This window comes from Aquila chrysaetos, chromosome 4, assembly GCF_900496995.4.
Source record: "Aquila chrysaetos chrysaetos chromosome 4, bAquChr1.4, whole genome shotgun sequence".
NCBI lineage: Eukaryota > Metazoa > Chordata > Aves > Accipitriformes > Accipitridae > Aquila > Aquila chrysaetos.
In genome coordinates this window covers 23,667,830-23,692,530 of record NC_044007.1, presented here as the reverse complement: position 1 = coordinate 23,692,530, position 24,701 = coordinate 23,667,830, and the positions used below count along the sequence as shown (strand labels likewise).

At 35.1% G+C, this 24,701-nt stretch overlaps 1 protein-coding gene across 2 annotated transcripts in view; it reads left to right on the top strand.

Annotated features, from left to right (window-relative positions):
* SPAG1 (sperm associated antigen 1) overlaps nucleotides 1–23,570 on the top strand; it is a 46,996-nt gene extending 23,426 nt beyond the window's left edge. For both annotated transcript variants that reach the window (XM_030012558.1, XM_030012560.1), the window contains 9 exons: nucleotides 3,346–3,774; nucleotides 4,155–4,254; nucleotides 7,384–7,536; nucleotides 12,010–12,185; nucleotides 15,211–15,352; nucleotides 16,258–16,384; nucleotides 19,627–19,791; nucleotides 21,770–22,144; nucleotides 22,300–23,570. In XM_030012558.1, coding sequence (XP_029868418.1) covers nucleotides 3,346–3,774; nucleotides 4,155–4,254; nucleotides 7,384–7,536; nucleotides 12,010–12,185; nucleotides 15,211–15,352; nucleotides 16,258–16,384; nucleotides 19,627–19,791; nucleotides 21,770–22,144; nucleotides 22,300–22,431 — 1,799 coding nt within the window. In that variant the 3' untranslated portion in view covers nucleotides 22,432–23,570. The remainder of the gene's footprint in view (nucleotides 1–3,345; nucleotides 3,775–4,154; nucleotides 4,255–7,383; nucleotides 7,537–12,009; nucleotides 12,186–15,210; nucleotides 15,353–16,257; nucleotides 16,385–19,626; nucleotides 19,792–21,769; nucleotides 22,145–22,299) is intronic.
* Nucleotides 23,571–24,701: the final 1,131 nt, after the last annotated feature.

The window sequence follows — 24,701 nt, the reverse complement described above, 5'->3', positions numbered from 1 at the left end:
TATTTGATGTTACAGATAATTCTTCAACATAATGTGTTAATGTTCATGGCTTTTCACAGAGAACAGTGAGTAAAGTCTTAGATTTGCATTTTGAAGTTTCTGGTTTGTTGAGAAGGAAAGCATATCGGGTAGGAGACAATTAGAGCTCTTCTACTCAAGCGATCAGTTGTGCTTGCTGTTGTATTTTCGGCATTCATGATATTGCTTTCTGCTCTCCTCTGCTACTGAGGCTCTGAGATAATTGAAATGTTATCTGCTGATTAATACTTACTGGCTGCTCTGTATCCTTGCTCACTTGGCCTTTTTTGCCATATATGAATTCTCATCTATCCAAATCTTAATTTGTAGTAATCTCTGTGACAAGAATTTTACTGTAATAGGAAGTTTCTTTGCCATTGTAGCCTTGAATAATTGACTGTGTCTGTTCTCCTTATAGTTAGAAGCCTTGTTGATGAGGTCTTGTATGAGGACATTTGGCTACCCTGTTATCCAATATAATAGTTATTCTGTATTCCTTGATCCTCTTTCCAGTGTGCTTGTTCATTTGCTATTTTTGATTTTTTTAGAATTGTAAACTCTCTGAAGAAGGAACTCTCATTTATAATTAATTTGTATAGCGTGTAGCACAATTGGGCCCAACCTATTGTGGCTTTTAGGCTGTATTGCAAGCTTGCAATATGAAAATTTAGATCATGTTAAAATAAACAGCATTGAAAATTCACTCTAGAATTGCACTTGTAATGCATATCCTGAAGTTAAGAAAAACCCTCAATTGCAGTGTCAGTATAAATGCTGACCAGTAAATCTTTTTTCATTCTTTATAAACAAAGACTGCCCCTAAGCAGTAGAGATCAGAGTTATTCGAGAAGCTTGTTTGTTACATGTTCTGACTCAGAACAATTCGGGTAATATCTCAACCAGCTAAACCAAGAACACATAATACAAAACAGATATTTGCTGACTGTGTGTGGCAAAAAAATATTTTAAATTATTAAAAATTAATCTGTGGAGATTTAGACCATTCCAGTTGCCTTCATATGTAGCTAGTCCAGAGCAGATAAAAGACTTGAAAATGATTCCTGGCTTCGTAATAGGTAAATTCATTGTGAACTGAACTTAGATACGTTGTTTTAATTCTGCCACCATTATTCTGTGCCATGCTTCTGGAGGATAAACACTTTGTCTTTCATTTAAAATTAATTTCCAGCTACACAATGTCATCCATTAAAAAAAAAACTTCAAATGTTCCTTTTGTAGTATTGACTAGCTTTTGTTTTATGACAGTCCTTCCATTTAAAGTTTGTTATTTTAGTAGTAACATGAATTAAAATTCTTTAAAGTTTGTATTTGTTGTCATTCTGGTCAAAATCCTGTCCATATTTTTCAGTACGTTTCTTTAACTTTTCATTGGAATTTATAATGTGTATAGACTTTTTTTTTTTTAAGAAAAGTTCATAGGCACTGATTTATTTTTTTTTTTTTTTTTTTTTTTAAGCAAAGCCCAGAATACTGCTTTCATGAATACGTTTCTCTGTAGAGACTGATACAGGAATATTGTTTACGTTATAAACACTGAAACTGAAAGACAGTGAGAATTAGATTTGAGAAATACATCTGTACAATTTAGTGCATGGTGTTTACTCAGTCCAGAAATATTTAGGCAATTAGCATAATCTGACACCTAAAAAAGTTAACTGTGAGTATTCCTATTTTCAGGGGGACTCCAAATGCTATAAATGTTTCCTGTTTAATCCAGTATTGGTTCTGTGCATTTCACGAAATTTTCTCCTGTATTCAGGAAGTGATGTTCACATTAATGACATTCACATCACACATTATCTGCCTTTCTTGGTTTTTCTTTGTCTCTAGCAGTTGGGATGCTCTTCAAGAGTGTTTCGCTGTGTTTTCTAAAAAATTGTCGTTATCACCTGTGTGTCTGTGACATTTAAAATGTTTTTTCCCTGTTTTTTTTTACTAGAAGGTATACAGAGTGTTCTCTGTTTTGGTGGATGTAAACCGGAAGTATTTTAGCATGTATCCTAAGGAAATTATTATTATATTACTACTGTCTTCATTCATCTGCCCAGCTAGCCTTTTACCCTCATGCTTCCTACCAAACAGATGTTAAACCTTTTTGGCATATTTGGCACTGCCAAATTGGATGGATGGATGGATGAATGGATGGATGGAAGTCTCACATATAAATAATTTACTTTAAGTTTTATAAAAATGTCTGTGTGGGTAGAATAGATTTATCCTATCATTCATTGTTCCCACTGTGGAGTATGAATTTATTATTAAACATGGTATTTCAAAACAGAGACCACAGCTAGGAAGGGAGGCGGTTGGAGCTTCTGTCTATTAGGCACTAGAGAATCTATTGTTTGTAAAAATCTTTTCTTTCCCATCCTGTTCAGTTTGATTTCAGTAACATTTTGTGCATTAAAAAAATCATTTCTGTAATTTGGAACAACCTGGAGTTCATCCATATTCAATCAGCTTCAGAAGTTTAGTTTGAGTCAGTTGGAAGTATCACTCCAATATATGAAGGCATGAAAAAATTCTATTGGACAGACAAACACATCAAGCTAAGGGAAGATGAAAACCCACCATCTTAGTAGTACCAAGACACAGAGTTGGCTTTGTGTGACCGGTAGTATCAAGAGTCAGGCTCTCTGCAGAAATCTATGTTTGAATATCGTGGTGGTAATCTGTTAGAAATTCAGGTGAATAAGGAATATATATAGGTTAATTAATATCTGATACCCTTATTGCATGATTTTTCCTAATTAAATTAGTAATAAATAATAGTGAAAGTTCAATGATCAGAAGTATCTATAAAGGGCTTTTTGACATTATGTTTAAATGAAACCTTTTTGAGAATTATTTATAAGCTTTTAATCCTCCTATGTTATACTTGAGGACAGTTTTGAAGTGTGCAACATTACTGGTTTGTTAGCTATGTGTTCCAATTTTAACATGCAAGCATTTTGATTCGCTCATGGAAAATCAAAGTACCCGTATTGTAACAGCCAGTATTTAAAGAGTTAATTTCAAGGTGAACTCCGTACCATTCTGACACTCCAGAACAGGGGTTCGCAATGTGCCCAGCAAGGAGACATGAGATTTCATAGTAATATCTTCTCAGTAATAATTGTAAGTTACGGGCGAGTAGGTATTTTTGTGTGTTCTTGGAAGTGTTGTCTGAGGCAAATAAATCTTCATAACGTTAGGATGCCTGAAGGATTTGGTCCCCTGTTCTTTGGCTGTACACCCCTCTTCTGCCAGGACGATAGTTTCTTCTGATGATGCAAGCTCTAACTCAGCTCATTAACTTCCTTGCAGAAATTGTCGTGCCAGTAAGAGGAGAGGCGGCTGGTGGGGAGGAGGCCATGGGGAACGCGCAGAGAAAGTTTCATAGCAAAGGAGGAGGCAGTAAGGCGGAGGACGGAGAGACACAGAAGCAGAAGGAATCCACTGAGAGCAGATTAAAAAAAGGCACAACAGAGAAAAAAACACAGAAGCGTTTGCCAGACCGTGAAGGGGAAGTTAATGGCTATTTACACAGTGACCAAAAGAGTGAAAGCCCTGAAGCTGAGGAGGTCTCCAGATCGCACGGAGCAGGGTCTCAGTCGGCTGGTGGTGGCCGTTCTACTTCACTTCCTCCTACTGCAGCAAAACTAAAAAGTGAAGGAAACGAGTTATTTAAGAGTGGACAGTTTGGAGAAGCCGTGCTCAAATACTCGGAAGCAATTGAATATGTCATTGGTCTAGGTGGGTGTAAGACCTTATGCTTACATATAGGATTGTTGTTTAGATTACTTAAAGGAACTACAAATGAGCTAGCCTATCTCTGGATTTTTGGCAGGAGCTACTGTGCAGTAAATTCTTAGTCATTTCACTAGAGGACAATTCATGTGACACAAAATGTAGGAAGATGAGTGAAATAATATTTTAACTTCTTGGGGCAGAGCTGCTTGCATTTATGTGTTTGAATAATTACGTATTCTAGGTGACATGATAAAGGAAAGCTGCTTACAGCTTTGCATTGTCAGCAGACTGCATCACTGCAGTGCAACTTAGAGCGTGCAAGTCTTTAATTCTTGAATGTCATTTTAGTAATGGTCTTTGATTTTAATTGTAACTTCTTTTAGGAGAACAAAGTCCAGATGATTTAAGTATCTTGTACTCAAACAGAGCTGCGTGTTACCTCAAAGAAGGGAATTGCGCTGACTGCATTCAGGACTGTAACAGGTAAATTGCAACCTCCCATGTAGAGCAACAACATTCTTGATGATGATTAAACATTTTAAATGATATATTGTTATTGCAGTTTGACTTAGAACAATCTTCAGTAAAGTCTGGTTCCTTGTCTAAATGACAGATATCTTTGTCAGTTATGTAAATAATTACATGGAACCTAGAGAAGGAGTAACTTTTAACTTACTATCTTACTGTGTGAGGGCAGTTGTTAGGCTTCTTGTGTACACAGAAATGCATAGCAAGATTAACATTTTTAATATAAAAACAGGCTTACTTCAATGATGCTCTTTAGTCGTGAAAGCTTTGTTAACCCAGATGCTTATCACAGTGTTGGAAATTGCTTTCCAGCATGTGTATGGTGTATACGTGTGTTCTCTGTGTTTGGTTTGTTGTTTTTGTTTGTGGTTTTTTTAGTACATACTTGGCATAGTTATAAACAGTAATTACAGCTGTTCAGGAATTGAGCTAAAATCCTTTCTGCTTATTGTGGCTTTTAAGGATACAGGAGTTAGAGGAGATCAGACACCTTCAATAACTTCCAAACACTGCCTTACACTCAATTATTACTGTATTTCTAGATGTCTTTTTTTATATTTTTGTAGATGGGGTTAGTAAGAGTGAGGCTTAAGGTGCAAAAAAAGATCCCAAGACAGTTAGAAATCATACTAATTAATCAGTTGGGGATTTTTACAGCACAACACAACTGTTAAAAAAACCCCCAAAACTAAAAATATGCATGTACCTTTGTATTAACTAAATGTTTGACTTACTGTATATATTCTACCTGACAGAAAAGTTTCCTGAAAATGTCATCTGAAAAAAATTGACTTGTTAACAATATTTTGTTAAAATAGATGCAGGACCATTGATAGCTGGCTGATAAAACAAGATAGCATACTTAACAGCCGTCACATTTTTCTATTCAGGAGGTTTGAAGTATGTAGGACTTCAACTGATATCAGTAATACAAAGTTTTTGGGTCTTGTGTTCTTAACATTTGGGAGCTTATTTTCTTACTACTCAGTGATAGTGTCCTTACTGTCATGCATATTTTCTGGATACACAAGGACCCTTGATGCTTAGTGAACACAAGAGAAGTAGAAATAATTTAGACTGGGAAGCAGAACTGCAAAACTGCAAACACATGTGAATTAGGCAATGTCAATTAAATCTTCTCTAGGCAATACAACATAAAGGATGATCTACAAATAGGTTACTTGATTTCAAAGTAAAAAATGGTGTAGTGGTTATATTAGTGATATAAAAATAAGTATTGAACATTTATCTTTCATTAAGTTTTAGCTGTTTAGGGCTTAGAAGTGTACAAAAACCCCTCTGTTGGATCTCTCTTTGTCTCAAGACTCTGATTTGGAGAGCCTGTGATTCTTGTTACAGAGAGTGAAATAGGGTTCCTATGCACTAATGGTAATTTATTTAATACTGTAGTGGTTTGGTCCCTGGCTGTATTATCTTTGCTTTCTACCCTCGAAATGTGGTTTTCCATTCCCACTGATGCTATTCTTCAAGCAGTGTCATCTTCCCCTGAATTTATTTGTTGTTTTTTTCTTCATTCTTGATGTTAGGAACCTGAAATTGCATTAATACTCTCCTAAGTTACAGAACGTCAAGCATTTTTGCAGAGATTTTGTAGGGGCTATGATGTTGTGTGCTGTTGTATTTTTCAAATGCATTCAGCAATGTAAAGAGAAATGGAACACTGGAAATATTTATGAAATGGAAATTGGAAATGTTTATTGTAGAAATCATTCTTTCTCTAGCTTTAGGAGGAGTAATGGTGCAAAGCCAATTCACAGCAAAGGCCAACAGCCTCCTGGGCTTACAAACAGGAGCACAGCCAGTGGATTGAGGGAACTGATTATCCCCTTGTACTCAGCACTTGTTAGACAACATCTATGATAACTGTGTCAGTTTTTTGCTTCCCCAGTACAAGACAGACAGTGATCAACTGGAGCAAGTTTAGTGAAGTGTCAGTGAGGTGGTTGTGAACTCTGGAGCACCTGCCTGGAGAGGAGAGGCTGAGGGAGCTGGGTTTGTTCAGCTTAGAGGAGAATGGCTTTCAGGGGTCCTAAGAGCAGCCTGCCAGTACCTATGAGGAGAATATCCAGGGGATGGATCCTGGCTCTTTCTGGCAGTGCATTGTGGGAGGACAAGAAAGAGACAACAGGCAAAAATTGAACCACACAAGGTTCCGACTGTGTATTAGGATAAACCTTTTCCCCATGAACAGTGCGAGGCATTGCAGCAGGTTGTCCAGAGATGTTTGCAGAGATTCGCTTGGAGGTTTTCAAGGCCCAGGTGGATAAAGCCCTGAGCAACCTTGTCTGATCTCAGAGCTAACCCTACCTGTAGCAGAAGGTTGGACTAGGGACCTCTCAGCCTGAATTCCTTTATGATTCCATGAAATCTAATCTTGACTCATCTTAATTTCAGTATTTCAAAGTTTATCTCTCATTCTCTTTAGCAAGAATCATTGACTTATAAAAGGTAGTCTTTAATAAATAAAGTCATTGTGGGCTGCTGCTTCATATTGCTGGAAAAGCGTGTGGTGTTTGGAAGGAGTTCTGACTGCAGTGTCAGGGGTTGAGATCAGTGTTGACCAGGCACACAATCAGAAGAGTAAACAGACGAAAGTCAAAAACCTAAAAGCCAAAAAAAGACATGTGTATATTCATGTCTTACTAAGTGTATTTTTTAAGTGTGTACTTCCATGTAAGGAAGAAGAACTGAAAATCGTGTAGGCAAAAGCACCTTATACTTGAAATCCCCGTAGATCTAGGCATGACCTAAGAAAAAGAGCTTTTACTCTTAAACAGCTGTCATTACATTGGTCTTTCCTTGGTGATGAAAGCAGTATTCCAGATGGAAGATAGGGATGTGAGTAGAGCAAGTTGTAGTAAAAGCACTAAGAATTTCATAACTCTATGTCATTTAGGATATTAATATAAACCACCTAGTCCCATTTTCCTTGGTTATGTTACTGTAAGGCCCATCTGAAACCATGAAGTTGTTATGTATAATTGTGTATATCATAAAATAGTTTTATTAATATTATTTCAGTTACTCTGTTTCAATCCCGCATTTTTCTTCTGTTTTCTCCAGAGCTCTGGAGCTTCAGCCATTTTCCCTTAAGCCTCTTCTACGACGAGCAATGGCAAATGAGTCTATGGAGCGGTATCGACAGGCATACATTGATTATAAAACAGTCCTACAAATAGACAGCAGCATCCAAGCAGCAAATGATAGTGCTAATAGGTAACTCCACCTACGAATTTTCTGATATGAGTCCAAATAGAAAAGTAGAATTCAGTTTTGTTTGATTTACATGCTCCCTCTGTTCTGTATCCCTCAGAGGCAGCGTTGTCACTAGTGCATTATAACTATAGGTCTGGCTGTTTCATTCAGTTGTTTTCCCATAGCTTCACAATTTTCCTCTGCCAGCAGTAGGTTGCTTTCTGTTTTAAAAATGTAATATTTTAAAGGCTTTTTTTTACTGGTGCTTCAACTTGTTTTCTTTCCTAACTTGTATTTGATACCACGTAAAGTTATATTTTAGAGTCCATACCTTTTCTCCGATATTGTTTCCTTTTCATATTAGCAGTCTTCCTGTGGTAGTTGGAGATTCATGTTAAGTGTGAAAGCTTCAGTATGCTGCCATTGTAGAAACACTGAAGTAGCTTGATACAGTGGTCAGATACAAAGCTTAGAGATGTAAAATATATAATTGAATATTATTTTTAACTTAAGTGTTAATACTTCCAACATTAATTCTTGCTGCCAAGAGAGACATCTCAATTTCTATAATTATATTTTAATAGTGTAAAATTAGTATATACACACTATTGTAATTGTCTTATCATTAACATATAGTAAGTACTTAAGTGCGTGAATGATAGGATTGTCCATTCCCTTTTCTTCTCTTTTTTTCTTTTAATGGGCAAAAAAAGTATTTATGAAAGCAGAACAGCCATTAATCATTGAGCAGGAACCCACATGCATGAGACTTTTAACAACGGAATCTAGTACCTTTTTTTCTTTTTAAGGCAAGGCCATGAGCACTTACATTATTACTTCATTTAAAAATCCATTATATCTTTAAATTCTGCTTATGTGACCGGAGGTGGCCAAAGGAGATGACACTTTATCACCTCCTCTTAGAAGTGTTATTTTTGATAACACAACAAATTGTTACTGATCTCCTGTATCTACGCCGGTAATAGAGCACTTGGATTGGTGAGATAACTGCTCGTCCTGGTATCTGTGTGATTATTATACTTTTTTTTAATCTTCTTGGCTTATTTTATCTGCAGATACTCTTTTCATATCTCTCCTTGACTTGTAACTTGCTTAGTAATAAGCTTATTTCCCTTTTTCCCCTTAACACTCTTCCTTTTCTCCTCTCTAGGCCTTCCTTATGTTTTTAGCTTCACTGCTCATTACTCTTTCCTCCCTGGCAACCCATCACCTTATTTCAGCTGCTTCTTCCTTCTTCTCTTCTGCTGGTAATTCATTTTTGCTTGCAAATTCTTAGTTTCTAAAACATAGACCTCCTGCGTAATTGAACTTTTACTATAATTTATTTTTAAATATTTTATCATTTATGAATTAAACTGAAATTGTTTACAAAAGTATTCATTTTTATTTCCAAAGTAGCAGACCTTCTAAAAAAAGAATTTTAACAAAAAATTATAGTTCCTCTACTGCCTTTTAACTTGAAGGGACAACCCCAAAATGTACTTTAATTTTTTTTTATATTAGGAATATCAGGTCTTAACATCTGGCTGTTATTGGAAGATTTCTTTGTTTTTAAGTTCCTGCAGGAAATTGGTGGTGCTGTAGGAAGCTGACAGGAAAAACTTATAATCCTACTTGTGTCTGAGGGTGGGTTTGATAAATCGTGTTAAGCCTTGTCTTTCTGTACTTACTTAACAAAGCAGGCTTTCCAGAAATCTTAGAATCGAATGGGTGTTCAGTCTGATATTTTTGCTAATTCTCACGCAAAAGACAACTAGAATTTTTCATATAAGGCCTTTACCTGATAATATAAAGACTTTACCTGATCATTTTGCAATCAAAATGAAACAATTAAGAATATAAGTACATATTTTTATGAAAAGTCAACTGAAAACAAGCATAAACACTTATTTGAGTGTTTATAATGTTGATTAGTTGATATTGAGTTGTGTCTTTTATTGGTTATCCTGAGGTGATTTTTAGATAAATTGGAAAGACCATTTCTTTTAATGGTGTGTGCCAAATCACAGGAAAATACATTTCAAACACACTTTTAATTAATGGCATTTTCCTAGCTTTGTGAACATCAATGAATTTCCTACTTTGTGTATTTTAATTTCCTCTTGAGTGAGTGTTTTATTACTTGCTTTTCACTGTTTGAAATACAGAAGCTCGAATGTGGGGCAATATGTTTATGCATTTCCATTTACTAAATTGAAGGTTCATTCCAGTTGTCTTAAATCCTTTAATATCAGGTAGCAAATTGCATTAGATAGCTTGGGAGCTTTTATTACAAAGTCCAGTATGAGTATTGTACTGTACAAATAAATTTGTGATAAACTCCAAAAGTGCAGGGTTGTTGGGTCAAGTTAGGGTGTTGGTGGTGGGGAATGAGTGTATTTGTCCCAGTTTTTTCATTAAATACCCATGCTTTTTAAACTAACCATGACACGCAGGTATGGATTTTTACAAAACACTATGCTTAGATTATATTATATTACAAGAAGTCAGTTGATTGTCAGATACTACAGGATTCTTTCTGTTGATTTTGATGAATTAGATGAGGTTTTTTCTCCAACTTTTTAAGCCCATTATGATAAATGGCAAAAAATTAAACAGGAAGTCAATGGGACCATGGTTTACTGTAGAGTTATTCTGTTACTTTCTATGGGAAGTACCTAAATGTAATGAATTGACTTTTTAATATGAAGTGTACAGTTTTGTTCTCTGATAAACTAACCTGAGTAAATCTTAGGGCAGTTTAATTTATGATGGTGTGCCACATTTTTCTTAACAATTGAATTCAGGCTATCATTAAAACCTAAAGTTTTAGTAAAATTAGAGCAAAACAGAACTTGGGCAAGCTGCTTTGTTGGTATGTCCTTTAAAATACTGCTTAGGACTGATACAGGTAGAGAAGGGCCCCTGAAAGGGCATATGTAGCTAACACAAACAAATAGTCTTCTTGTTCACTTAGAAAACAAATAAAGCAACTAGATAATAATGCAAAATGTGATACGGCGTATGTGAAGAAATTTACTTTCAATTAAAAAATACAAGAAATGGTATGTTTCATGCAGCATTATGTAATACATAAAATCACACTTTATATAGCTCTGCAAACAGCCTTTTAAGTCTATATTGTTCTTTAAATTTTTTTGGTAATTTCTGTTTTACAATAAAGAAGATTAGAACAGGTGCTGCTTCTTGTATTGCTTTTTCTATCAGACCCTAATGGAAAAGAATTTGGTCCTGAGTGCTCTGACTCTGTTGGCATAGTATTATACCAAAGCTTTTTTGTTGTTGTTTTATAGCTGTTATTCAAATATTTAAAAAGAACAGAACTAAGCAAGAAACATTGATTGAGTAATTTATGCTCATTCCATCTCATTCTTCATGTCACGTTCAAGGTTCTTAATTTTTTTTTTTGTATGTGTATTCATGTAGTATGTTTTTTACACCTGTGTTAGATGGAAATGCACCTAATATGCAAATTTCAGGTTTATTGGCTATAGTATCAATGTGACTTCTGTTGCTACTCAATTCAGAATTTTCCTTTGTTAAAGCAGATATTAGGCTTATCACCAGTTGAACTTGACTCTTAAACTTATTTTGAGATTAGAAGATGTTTATCTCACTATTATTCTCATAGTTGATTAATACTTGTTTGTTGGGTTTTTTAAAAAAATTGTAATGGAACCATAAAGTCTTGTATGGCTTTACTCATTATATTTACTTAGGTCTGTCTTCAAAATGTATCACAGCAATAGGAAACCCTCACTTGAATGGATTTTGGATTGAAATACCTACAGAAATAGTTGACCTATATATATATGTGTTGAAATATATTGAAATATGTACAGAAATAGTTGACCTATATATATATCTGTGTTTGTTTAAGAAAGACTAAACAGGTTTTATATATGTTCTTTGCATTTTTAAATGGGGATAAAGAATGATTGATTGATAATTTCTGACTGTTCTGCAAAATACAACTTAATACCTGCTTTGTGACCTGTGTTGGTTATTTAGAGAATTGTTGTGCAAGAGGTTTCATTAGACATTGGCAAATTCAGGTATCACACTTTGGCTGAGGATATTGTAATCTTGTTACAAATAACACTTATGAATAGCTGAGAAAAGTAAACAAAATAAATCATTTTTTTCCCCTATTTCTTTATTGCATGTGGTAGGCAGCATTTAAAGCCTAGTTGCAAAATCAGTCATTTGCTTAAATATTTACAGATCATGCTGAAGTCAGCTTCTTGTCTTCTAAATGCTAGCATATTCTAAATAAAGTAGAAAAAGTCTAAATCTTAAATGAGTGCAATGCCATTGACTGCTGTGACAATCTTTTTTTAAATTAGTCTTAAGGATAATTGTTCAGTTGTTTTTTGAAAAATTGGAGCATTGCATTATTTAATTTGGGTGTAAGTTATTAAAGTGTGAGTTAAATATATGAAAAGTCACGTTGGTGCGGCTTTTCTCTTTCAGAATAACAAAGACTTTAATTGATCAAGATGGTCCCAGTTGGAGGGAGAAACTGCCACCAATTCCAGTGGTCCCAGTTGCTGCTCAGCTACACAGGTGGGATGGAGGAAACTTTACTTCAGAGAATAAGCCAAGAAGTACTACAGATATCAACAGAGAAGAACAGTTGCAGATGAATCGTATGTATAGCTAATGCAAATATATATAAAAAATATATAATTGAAAAATGGAATACAATTTAATAATGTCAAAGAAACTGCTTTAGAAAATACTTATCAGAGACCTTTGTGAAAAGCCAAGTCAGATGATGGTCTTTTAGATGATTGGGTTTAATGTGCTTTAGGGAGCCACAGTTATGATAAATTTTTTTAAGCCAAGTCATGTGGTTTGCAGCATGTAATTTCTGAAGTTATATAAAATAAAAGAAAATACAGAAGAAATACTCGTCAGCAGTATATTGAGTCCTGTCACAAGTATCAGTAGTTGCCCTGACATAATACTACAGTTATAATACAGTTTTCCCCCCAAAAAACACCACCCAAACAAACACCCAACCTCAGTAACATAATCAGCTGCATAATCTGTAGCTGTTGCTTAATTGTTCATGAAAGCATTACTCAGCTCTTCAGAATAGAAAGGGTAGACTTGTAGGTGGCCAGTAGTTAATGAAATGGGCTATAGAAGAACACTTCTGATTGTTTAATATTTTTTTTATGATGGATTCTGATTTTGACAGTGGCCATTTAGTAGTCACCTGTCAAAGATGTTAGTTCTGGACTTATTTACACATAAGCACTGAGTGCTTAACTCCTTTAGGACACTTTTTCCTCCTGATTTTTTTCCCTTCATTGCAGTTTCCTTTTTTCTCCTCCAGTAAATCAGGTGAGAGAACCTTTCTGATTCAGTTTTCATTGACATTAAACATTCTTTTTGCAAAGGCCTTAACTGTATGATTTTTCACTCAACTATTAATTGGTTCCCCTTTGAGTTTATTTCAATATAAAGAAAAGTAGGGCTGAAGATAATCTCCCCTTGATTAACACAGGGGAGGCTGCAATGCATAACAGGGTTGCTGGCTGAATATGTAGCAGTGATAGGGGTATCTGTCCATAATACATTACTGCAATAATACATGTCCTCAAATAATCTGCACTCATGGGCACTACGGATTTAATGACTTTAAAATGATCTTTCAGATAGCATTGATTTATTTGTACCCGATGTAAAACAACCAACAACTTATAAATACGTACGAACTGGACATTTTTTTTTCAAGAATAAGATGTAGTTCTAGAAATTTGTAATAGTGTGGTTTATATATGATTTGAATAGTCGTGCATACTAAACTTCAGTAATGCTACAGAAAATTGTATTTCATTTAAGAAAGATGAGGCACGTTGATATATAATTTAAGCTCAATTAAGTTGATAAAAATTTTATTCTACTTTTTAAAATGTCCAGTGACAAGTATTTTCATTACAGTTGTTGTCAGTACATGTAATTACTGATTCATGACTCTTAAGAATTGGGCAGCAATTGGGTTTAACTTTTTGTTTTTTTCAAATGAAGTAGAAATCTGATACCTTGCACAATTGTTGATACTAAACATAAATGCTTAGCTTGAAAAGTGCTTTCTGTTGTACTGGTTGTACTCCAGGGTTTTTCTGTTACTAAAGAATACAACCTGTTGGATTTTTTATTGCAATGTATAACCAACGTATTTAAACCTTTTAAGTAGTAAATTTGGATCTATATAACCTTGTGTAACTTTGTTAAGAGAGAGAATTTGAAGATCATCATAGTGAAAAGTACACAGATAAGCAGCTTCTGAGAACACTAGTGATCATGTTTAGCCTGTTATGAGAGTTAATGAAACTGGCCATCACTTGTCTTCATGAAGTGTGTTCTGCAGCATTTTGATGCAAAACATGTCTCAATCTATTTCAAATAGGGTGGGCTTTGGTTAGGCTTTGTTTTTAGAAATACTAAATGAGGACTGTGTAACCGTTTTCTTCACTGAAGGCTGACTCTAAGGTTGTGATTGCCTCTTCGGTCGGGCCCGTACTAAATCAGTGGAACCTGACAGTCATAGCTGGTGCCAGAGGTGTGCCAGCAATGATGTTCAGTCAGTAGTTAAACCTTACTGTTGGCTGATGGTTTTCTGCAACAATTGTCTCTTGGGTTTTATGTCTTGCAACTTGAGTTATGATTTAGTTGTGTTTCTTGCATAAGTCTGTTCTGGTTTCACATTGTTACTTAATTTTTTCCCCAAGTCCACATGTAGTTTTCTGGCAGAGGAGACTGCCATGTGTTTATAAAAGAACTCACTGAGTTTAATTACTGGTTAAAATTATCTGGTTATGTACAGTGTTTAAAACCTGAATCTTGGCAAGGGGCTCATATTCTTTAGCAACGTAAAATAAGTAGATTTTTCCATTATGATTTACTTAGATCTATATTACTAATTATTGTTTGCTCACAACAGAGACATGAAACTGCAGTCAGGATTGGTTTTCCACTGTAAACATAGCTAAAAATTGTAGTCTAACCCAGAAGCGTGTGCAACAAATGTTGTGGAGTTTAGAAGGAAAGACAATTATGGAAGAACACAATATTGATAAAAAAGTATAGTTAGGTGTTTTCAGGTTCCTCAAAGCATCTTTTATAAATAGTTACTAACAGAATATTACTGATGTATCACTAACCCCTACTGATGTGATGATTTGTTTGTCATTGTCAGTTTAGCATAGTAATTGTGATAGATAGTTGCTTGCAGAAAGAATATTAGATCAAATTACGGCTGCCTTGGCGTGATGGTGGAGATCTAGAAGGCCTTTAATCCTGCTGATTAAATCTCCACCAATGTAAATACAACTGGTATCTCGGTGGTGATACATAGTGCCTTTCTACCACACAGAAGGGGTAGACAGAAGGAGGTGAAAGCGTAGAGCTCTCTGTTGCATGCCATTATTTTCAGCAAAATAGTTACCCTGGTGCATGGGGAAGTAAGTGTTGTCCCAAATGTAGATACGGTAGTTTATGCCTTTCTTGGAGCAGCAGGGAGATCTGAGACAGAAATGGCAATGTGCAGACCAATAAAGATACTCCAGTTGCCAGGCTTTTATTCTTAGTCTGGGTAGATTATTCAGCTACCCTCAATGAACTGACCTTCTTATGTAACACTGTGATCCTTTTGTAATGTAGGTGAGAAAGCTGAGGAGAAGTTCAAGACATTAAAAAATGAAGGGAATGATTTTGTAAAAAAGGGTAAATATGAAGAAGCTGTAAATAAATACAGTGAATGCATGAAGTTAAATAACGAGGAATGTACGATCTACACTAACAGGTAAAGATCCAAAATCTAACCCTGCCTTGTGGGATAACAATATTTATATTTTCTCACTGCAAATAGCAATTTTGCATCCCTTCAGTCACTGTTGTAAAAAAAGGACTTTTTTTTCCCCACTTGATGAGTGTTTCTAATAACAAAATTGATTTTTTGTTAAACTGTGTTATTTTCCAAGGGGAGCAAGTATTAATGTCACTGATATATATCTTAAAATCTTTATATAAATAGAGTAAGCCATAGTAAAAGTTATAATTAGCATAGCATTTTGCGGCATTTTTTGAGAATGCTTGTATGATTTTAATTAAAAACTAACATGCAGTAGCAGTATCTCAGATATGAAGAGTAATAATTCAGAGAAAATGTACATTTTGAGAAAATGAAAGTAGGAACATGGTCATACAACAGCATTATTTTAAAGGTTGACCTAATTCTGCAGCATAATTCTTTATGATGTAATCTTATCGGCTCTCACAAACTAAGAAGGATTAGGCCAGTACTTGAATAGGAGACTTCCAAGTAATAATTAGGTGCAGAACGCAGTATTGCTTATTTAATCTAGAGCATTTCTTTACCTAGAATGGCTGTATAAAATCCATACTATATCAACCACTATACTATCATATTATACTAATGTAGGCTCTGCTTTTAAAATACTTACATATCTGCCTAACTTCAAGCATTAGTCATACTTGAATTTTGACTTTTATTGCAGGAATTGGCCCTCTCTAAATCCATCCAGTGATGTTATTAATACTTACTGGGTTTTATGTACTTTAAAAAATACCACATTGAGACTGAATTGTGTGAAGTATTGTAATTAACATTTATGAGTCAGATACTGTTGGCACTACAGCACTGTAGAATTTACTTATATTGCAGTGTATTCTGTTTTTCTGTGTTAGAGCTCTCTGTTACTTGAAACTGTATAAATATGAAGAGGCTAAGCAGGATTGTGATCATGTTCTTCAGATAGAAGATTCTAATATTAAAGCTTTTTATAGAAGAGCACTAGCGTACAAAGGATTACAGGTGAGGAAAAAGAACATGGCAGGTATTCTTAAGCACTTCTAAACTTGCTTATCCTCTTCAAAAGCAATCAGGTAGTTGCAGTCGATGGGAGAATACAAAGTATGCAGTGCTGATGATTTACTACTTTGTAGAGCATTAGGCATACATAAGATACTACATAAATATTTTTGCAACATAAAAACCTGCATGTTGACTTGTAATAATTTGAGAAAATACAAGAGTATTAGAATAAATGAGGTTTGACTGGAGATTGGTTAAGCAAGTTTCAACTCTGTTCTAATGTTCTGATATTCTTCTGGGTATCCCAGTCTGTTTTTTCTGTGAAGGTGTTTACTATATCTTTGCTGATCACAAATGGATTCTCTCCAAGTCTGTCTTCATCTGTCCAAACTAAAATCTCAGGCTGTCTTTTGGCATCTGCTCATATTTGAGTGCTTGTCATATTAAACCAGTGTTTTAATTATCTTCGTTTTCTCGCTCTTCCTTCCCCAAACACATTACGAACCTTTGTCAGTAATCTACTTACTCTGTGGACAGTGTCGGTGCTCAAACTTTTCCATCTACACAGTGGTGGTGTTGTCTGTACTGTGCTCATGTTACACAGTTTTTTGAGTATCCTTGTACCTGATCGTCATAAATGCAGACTTACATTGCTCATATCCATCCTGAATGTGACTGCAAATCTCATGTTCCATCACTTGAATCATATTGTTCCTTTTGTCCATCCCCTCTGTTGGTTCCCCTTCTTCAGTGATGTTAATTAGCCTCTGTACTTCATAATTCTTTCATAGCAATCCTTACCCTACCTGTCAGCTCTTACCTGGTACTAAATTATCAGCTTCTCACTTCTGTTGGCTCATGATGGCAGCTATCATCATCTACTTCGTATTAAATTTTACAAGTGTCTTTAAACAAGCATCTTAAGTGCTTTCTCCCGTGTTGCTCTGTATAACTGAAGGTGATCACTCCAAGCATCCACCAAGTTTCAGCAGTGTCCATCAAATGAATACTTATCGCAGACCTCCAGTATGTTTGATGCCTTAACAAAAAATTACCTGATTGTCTAAGCTTACAAATCACCTGAGGACAACCTGTTTGTGTTTAGCAATATACTAGCCTATTCTCATCCCATGTTACAATCCAAATGGAGGTCGTAGGAAACATGGGATCTTACGTTTGTGATAAATTTGTTCCTCTGTTACAGTAGCTATGAAATTTTGAAAGTTTGCTTTGATTAATTTTCAAAGAAGGTGAAAAGTCTTTATTTTGTGTAAAATCTTTTCTGTAACTGCAGCAAGCTATCTGGTATTAATCATCTGAAACCTTACATTGTTGAAGTTGATAAAAAATCAGTATAAATGTAAGCAAAGGTATATAGTGATTCTACCAGTCAAAAAAAGGGAATTACACACTAGTGAAGAATGTCAAGAATTGGAGAAATAACTTCTGCTTTTTTTAATATCTTAGAGAAAATGCTGTTTTTCAATTATTGAAGACGCAACATGAAACACGCTGTTCATGGATTCCTTCAGAACAGTCTGAGCTGGGGACTCCCAAAATGTTTTGTTGTGGTTGGATTTAATGCCTTCATTATTGCTAATTCCAGGGATGTGAGCAATTTGTAAAACCAGAGAAAACAACAAAAGTGATTGGAGGTTGACATATGACTCTGTAATGAAAAATTTTAAGAGCTAGAGGCACGTAGTTTGGCAAAGACCTAACTAAGCTGGGAAATGTTATTTGTGTATAAATATCCTGATATTTAACCACAAAAGCTGCAGTGGAATTTAATGTGGTAAATGATGTTTTTTTATAGAAGTACAGAGATGTAGTTAAGGGAAGATCAGGAAAAAATCGTGCTTGTGTGATGTATTAGGCCTGCAACACAGGACACAGGACCCTGGACCGCACCTCCTACAGCTAATAGTCCAGTCTCTTGCTTTGGGTACAACCAACTTGTATGATTTTTGTTGGTCTGGCAGGCTGCACTTTTAAATCCAGGAAGGTTGGTTGGTTGCTGACCCTTGTGATCGTTTTCAGAATTATGTTCCAGAATCTCATTTCTTTGTAGTTGTGAATCTTCACATCTGTAATTCAGATGATTTAGCTTAATTAGTAGCTGTTTCCTGATGAAAGCAGTCTGCCCCTTTCTGCATACATTTGCTGAGGCTAAATAATTCTAGTTCTCTTACTCTTCTTTCATGATGTAGCAGACTTCAGTTCATTTACAGACTCACTGCAGTGTCTCTGCACCTTGAATACTGGTCGTCAGTATTGAACAAAATATTCCATGTAGGAAAGAGAATATGAGTGACTTGTACACTGGTGATTTTATTACAGTTGGGATGCTGAGGAAGTACCTCAGTGGGTACCTGAGGATTTTTTTCATGATAATATGAATGACTTGCAGTAACCTTATGATACTGCTTGGGAACAGAAGAAACATTAGGTTCCTCACAGAAAGAAATTATGTTGATCTTTTACTGTCTGTGTGGTCTTTTACTGTTAACTGCTACATTTCATCCTTACTTTTGATTATCCAGCCCTCAGCGTGTCTTGATTTTCCTGTGCGATGTTCCAGTCTTCCTCAGAATTAATGCTATTAACTTCATCAAATTTGAAATAAAAACATTAAACAAATGACAAGACTGATTACTGAGGAGCTGTGTCCTAATGCCGCTCTATGGATGTGTTTGTCCTTCTAATGCTGTTTATCCCAGAATTCATAACATAATTCAAATCTTCTCAGGTATTACCAAAAATTTCCTTTCTCAAAGTGTAAGAGATGGTCTGTTGGATTGAAGCCCAGGAAGATGAGATATATTTTTAATCTAAGCTTAATTTAACTCTCTTTTATGGGCAAAGCAAGTACACAGACTGTTGATGGACTCACATTATATTAATCTTGAAGAAGTGTTACACTGCAAGCAATTATGCCTCAAAGCAGCAATCTTCAGTAATCTATTCTCTGATACAGGGAATATGTTTCTCAGAATAAATTATTTCATATTACATATTTAATACACAAGTACTTAGTCGCAAAAGACTAACTCAGACTCATCCTCAGCTTTCTTTTTTCCCTCTAATGAAATTACACTGTCTGTATTTAGATTATTTTTGTCTACTTAATGTCAAGATCCTAGCATTTTCATTTTTCTTAATTGTAAAGGACAGTATGGTAGTTCAAATTTATTTTTCTAGTGGTGTGCTTATGAAAAAATTATTTTCCCTTCTACTTACAGAATTATCAAGCCAGTGTTGATGATTTCAACAGAGTACTTCTAATAGATCCAAATGTTCTTGAAGCAAAAAAGGAACTAGAGGAGGTAACCCAACTGCTTAACCTTGACAGCAGTGCTGTAGCTGGCAGTCAACAAAAGCAAAGGAAGAAAATAACCATACAAGAGGTACACCTGTTCATTTTTAAAAGCAGACAGTACAGAAGCCACAAATTTGAGGAGATAATATTAAAGCTTTTGTTTTGCACTTCTTAGCTCTACAGTTTTTTGGGGTGGGGTTGTATTTTACATATTATTTTGAGGGCATGTGGGAAGGTTGTTGCATATGATATGTTCAGTGTTCATTACATTCTATAGTAAAGCTTGGACTGCTTTGAAGTGTATTCCGAACCACAGCAGAAATGGAAAAAGTACATTTAGATAGCACTAAACTTGAGGATATGCTCCTTGTAAACAAAAACTGCTGAGACTTTGAAATACCTTGAAATACAGAATGCAGCTGTCAAATAGCAGTTTTGTTTTTAAAGCCTGTGCTACTCGGGAAGCCTGTGGGGCTGTGCTGGCAAAGGTTCATTGTCAGCAGGCATGCTGGCTGTTCTTGTGCTAGTAGTAAAGTTACTGGTCTGAAGAATGAAATCCTACCTTAAAGGGCAGGAGTATGGATAAAACATCTGCAGGATCTTATAAAAGAAATATGTGATGTAATGTTATGTACTGGATCAAAACGTGAGCCTTGCAGAGTGCTGGGTAGAATTAGGCGATGAAAGGATTTTCTCAGTCATCTGATATTTTTGGATTGTAGCTTTGCTGGTCCTTTAAGAATGTTGGGGTTTTTTTCCCTTTTCATTTTACAATATATAGTTAAAACACGTAGTTACCAGTCTGTACAGTGATACTGTAGTTTGATAATGTAATTTCAAAATGGTGGTATAATGGAGAGTGCAGTTATTAATATAGAAACATTTTGTTTTATTGAAAGACTTCACATTGTCACGAGTTCATGGGATTTTATGTAACTGGCGTAAGCCGGGTATAGTGTTAGTTAAGCTCTGAGCTGTGACAAAGGCACCTGGAGAGTGTTTAGAGGAGGTTTGGGAAGTCACTGCATTGTTCAGAGACCAGCCAACTACATTACTGGCAGTGGTAATTTTTGCAGGGGTGGGGCAGGAAGCATTTATGTTTGCTGTCATAATTACAGCTGTCCCCTTAGAGAGCCTTTCCTGTCTTATCTGCTGTAGTACAAGGTAGTTCCATGAAAACAGACCACAAAGAAAAGTAAGGAAACTTAGAAACTGGGATTTATCATTATTATTCCATTTTAATCAAGCTATAATTATATAAAAGACAGTCAGGATTTCTCTCTTGATACTAAGGATTGTTGAAAAATAGAACAAAATGTCTATAAGCTCAATGCAGTCTTTTCCAAAAATGGCTAATCTAGCTAGCCTGTACTATGCAATACTGTGTCTTCAGACTTCCTGGAAAACTTGGCATCCTTTGAGGAGACCCCATTCAATGAGTTTTAGTCAGTTTATACTAATTCCACAACTCTTGATAGCTTGAAATAGATTTTAGCAAATGTAGTTGAACCCATGGTTAATTTTCTAGCGACTGATTCATGAAACTTGATGCAGGCTGCAAACCGGAAGAAGTTAAGTGGGTGTTCAGACAGTTAGACCATGCTGAGCTTTCTGCTTCCACAGCAAGACTCCAAACAGCAACCTGATACAGCTACTGTATACCTGTACTATTCTGAAGGCCCAGCAGTGAAATGAAACATGGGTATCTACCTGGTGACTTGACTTCAGTTCTGCTTGTCTTCTGCAACTTCACATTTAATATATGTATACAGTCCTCCTTAGCTTTCTCCCAGTGGTCTTCAGTTGTCTTTCTACAGTGGAGTGCCAAGCAGTGAAAGGAAATGTAAAATACGCACTTTTGACTACAAACATTTCAAGATGAATTAGAGGTACTATTCTGGGGGGAAGTAGGACATGAAAGAACATAGGTGCCTTTCTTTTATGAAGAGTAAAATGCTAACTTAAATTTAGTGACATTTTTGATGGATATATGCATGCAATTTATGAAGCTTCAGGTTATCTCTGTGTCCACATTAAAATGATGTGTTGCCATTTTCTTTGTGAAGGTGGCTGAATGTGATGAACAGGAAGAGAGACAGTTTGCTACATCAGATGTTGTGACTGATCATGTTACTTCTGAGGAAGCAGTTCAAAAGAGTGTGCCACTGAAGACCTCTAAGAAACTGCATATTTCTGAACCATCTAATGCTTACGACTTTGGTCAGATTATAAATGCAGTGAATAGCAATAAGGATAAAGCTGCTTGTGCAGATCTTTTAACAATTACTGATCCAAAAAAATTGCCAGTGCTGCTAAGTAACAAACTTGAAGGAGAAATGTTTTTGATTTTTATCCAGTCGTTGGAGTATTATATAGTTGGAAAAGATCCTGGCCTTGTATATCAGCACCTTTTCTACTTGAGCAAAGTAGAAAGATTTAAGGTAAGAACCTAGATTGAATGTGTACTTAAGTTGCACAGAAACCTAAAGGAAATTTCCCTATTCTAAAAGGAAATGATACACTGATTTTCTATCTCTGTCAAATGCTATGATTTTTGATCAACCTGTGCTAATTATAAAATAATCTGTTTTTTCAGGTGGTGCTGGCCCTTCTTAGCAAAAATGAAAAAAAACAGGTTCAGCAACTGTTTGACTTGCTTTCAGAAAACCAGAATAATCAGTACTCTTTGGAAGACCTTGAGAGCCTTAAAAAGGTTTATGAACTTTAAGAAGTTAAAATTTATTGGTTGCATGCATGTAGTTTGTGTTTATAAGATGGATGTGTGAACTCTGTAGACTTGCATGGGTTGAAGTGGGTCTTCACCCGGACTGTTTGAGTTCTATTTTGTTTTGACAGCATGTGCACATTTAAAACTTGCTGCTCTTTTTTTCCTCTAGTTGTATACATTTTTAATCTCTAGAATTTAATGCATGTCTTTGTGTTCAGTAACAAAGTTCATGTTACTTGGCATACTGATTTTATTTAGGCTGTGTTAATTATATATATAAAAATATATTTTACATTATATATATAATGTGAAATATCTTGATGGTACAATAGATAATACACTTTTACTCATCGCTTGTTATATCATTTTGTGAGTTGTATCTTCTTGTGATAAAGAAGTGTAAGTGTCTTCAAGATAAACGGGTCAGTTAGCAATAGCTTTGCTAAAATGAGTTTACAAAAAGTGTTAAATTTTTTAGATAAACTACTACAGGCCATCTGTTTCTTCACTATCCCTGGTCTATACAAAACAGATTTAAGTATTTTTGGTGCAATACAGCTTAGCAGCAAAGGTGAATGACTAATATATTAGCTTGCCATGGAACACTTGAATCAAAATAATTAATTATTAAATAAATGGGTATGTTTTTAAAATTATTAACAAGGGAGTAATTTTTAGTGCACAGAGAATTAGTTTTATTCTGTGTGCATGGAAGGACTGCTGGTTTGCGTGGCTTTTGAAGTGACTGTGATAAACAGGAGAACAAGTGGCTGTACTTAGCAATAAAAATATTTAAGTCTTAAGTTTTGTAATCAGATTATTTAAAACACCAGCTATTTCTGTTTACAGACATATTTATAAAGCTAAAAGTAAACCCATTTTGTGGACCAGGATGATTTTTTTTTTTCTTATTTCAGGCAGTACTTATGTTTTATATTTGATTCTGACAAAGCTCCTTTTTTCAAGATTGAAGCTTTTAAATTTTTCAAATACCCCAATGCCTTCTTTGCACACACGATATAAGTGTATATCTTAACTCACTAGCACTGCAGAAATATCATTAAGAATGTTGTTCTAATGAAAATTTTTTTCAGGTGTATATTAATTAAAAAAAATAAAGTTTTTTGTCTTGAAAAGTACAATTATGGATTCTTTTTTCTGCTTCTACACACTTTAGGCTTGTAATTCTGACATGTGGATTATGAGTTTTGTCTTGAAGTAGAGTGCCAAGAATGAGGCTTTTAATTCCTAAAGCACTGTCAGTACAAGTTATGGTTTTTTGTTTTTAAATGTCCTCTTTTTACGAGATTGTCATGTGTTCAAGAGAGATCTATTGCTCATCTAATCTATGTATAACCAATTGTACTTAACCAACAAAATGCCAATTTCATTCTTCAATCATGGTGGCAAAGTATTCCACATTCACTAATTTCTGTGTTAGCGATTTCAATCTTTTTATTTTTTCCACTGCAATTTAGCATGTTCAGAGAAGATTCATTGTATGTGTGCAACTTACTGACACGGTTTAGAAAACTTAATTGATTTTCATGTAATAGAGTTCAGAGTGTTTTTAATAACAGTAAGTTACAAGCTGGAGAACGTTATTAATAATACATGGATTAGGAAAAAGTTATTTTGCTAAAAGAAAGCATAAAAACCAGCTATGTAATTTTAAAATAGTCTTAGTTGCTTGAAAACTGCAGTTGAGTAAGAGCCAATGTCAAAAGCCACCACATCACAAAAGCTTTTGATAAAGTTAAATCAAGAACCAAAACAAAAAACAAAAAAAAACCTCAAAACCCCAAGTATCAAAAGCTGGTTAGGTATCTTCTAAGCAGCAGTCTTGACTGCCAAAGTTTGTAGCTATCTCATTTGTATAGTTCGTTTTGACACTGAAGACAAAAATCAGAATCTGCAGCAGTAAATCATAATAAAAATACAATTCAGTAAATTTAGGAGACAGTCAGACATTATTAAAAAACCAAAAAGGCTTTAAAAGACATGAGATTTTTAGATGGAGTTTTCTTAACAAATAATTTTTTCCCAAGGAGATAGACAAATGGGTTTTCATGGCTGGGTATACAGTATCACAGTTAATTTTAGGGCAGTTTTAATCAAGCCCTAGTGATTAAACTAGAAACCTAAAAGTAGTCCTGTAGTCCAGGAAGATACCTTTTCTTGTAATACCTTCTAGACTGAATGTCTGCTGAAACAGAGGTTAACTCATTTTGAGGTAAAAATGACAGAGATCAGGGATCAGGAAGCTCAAA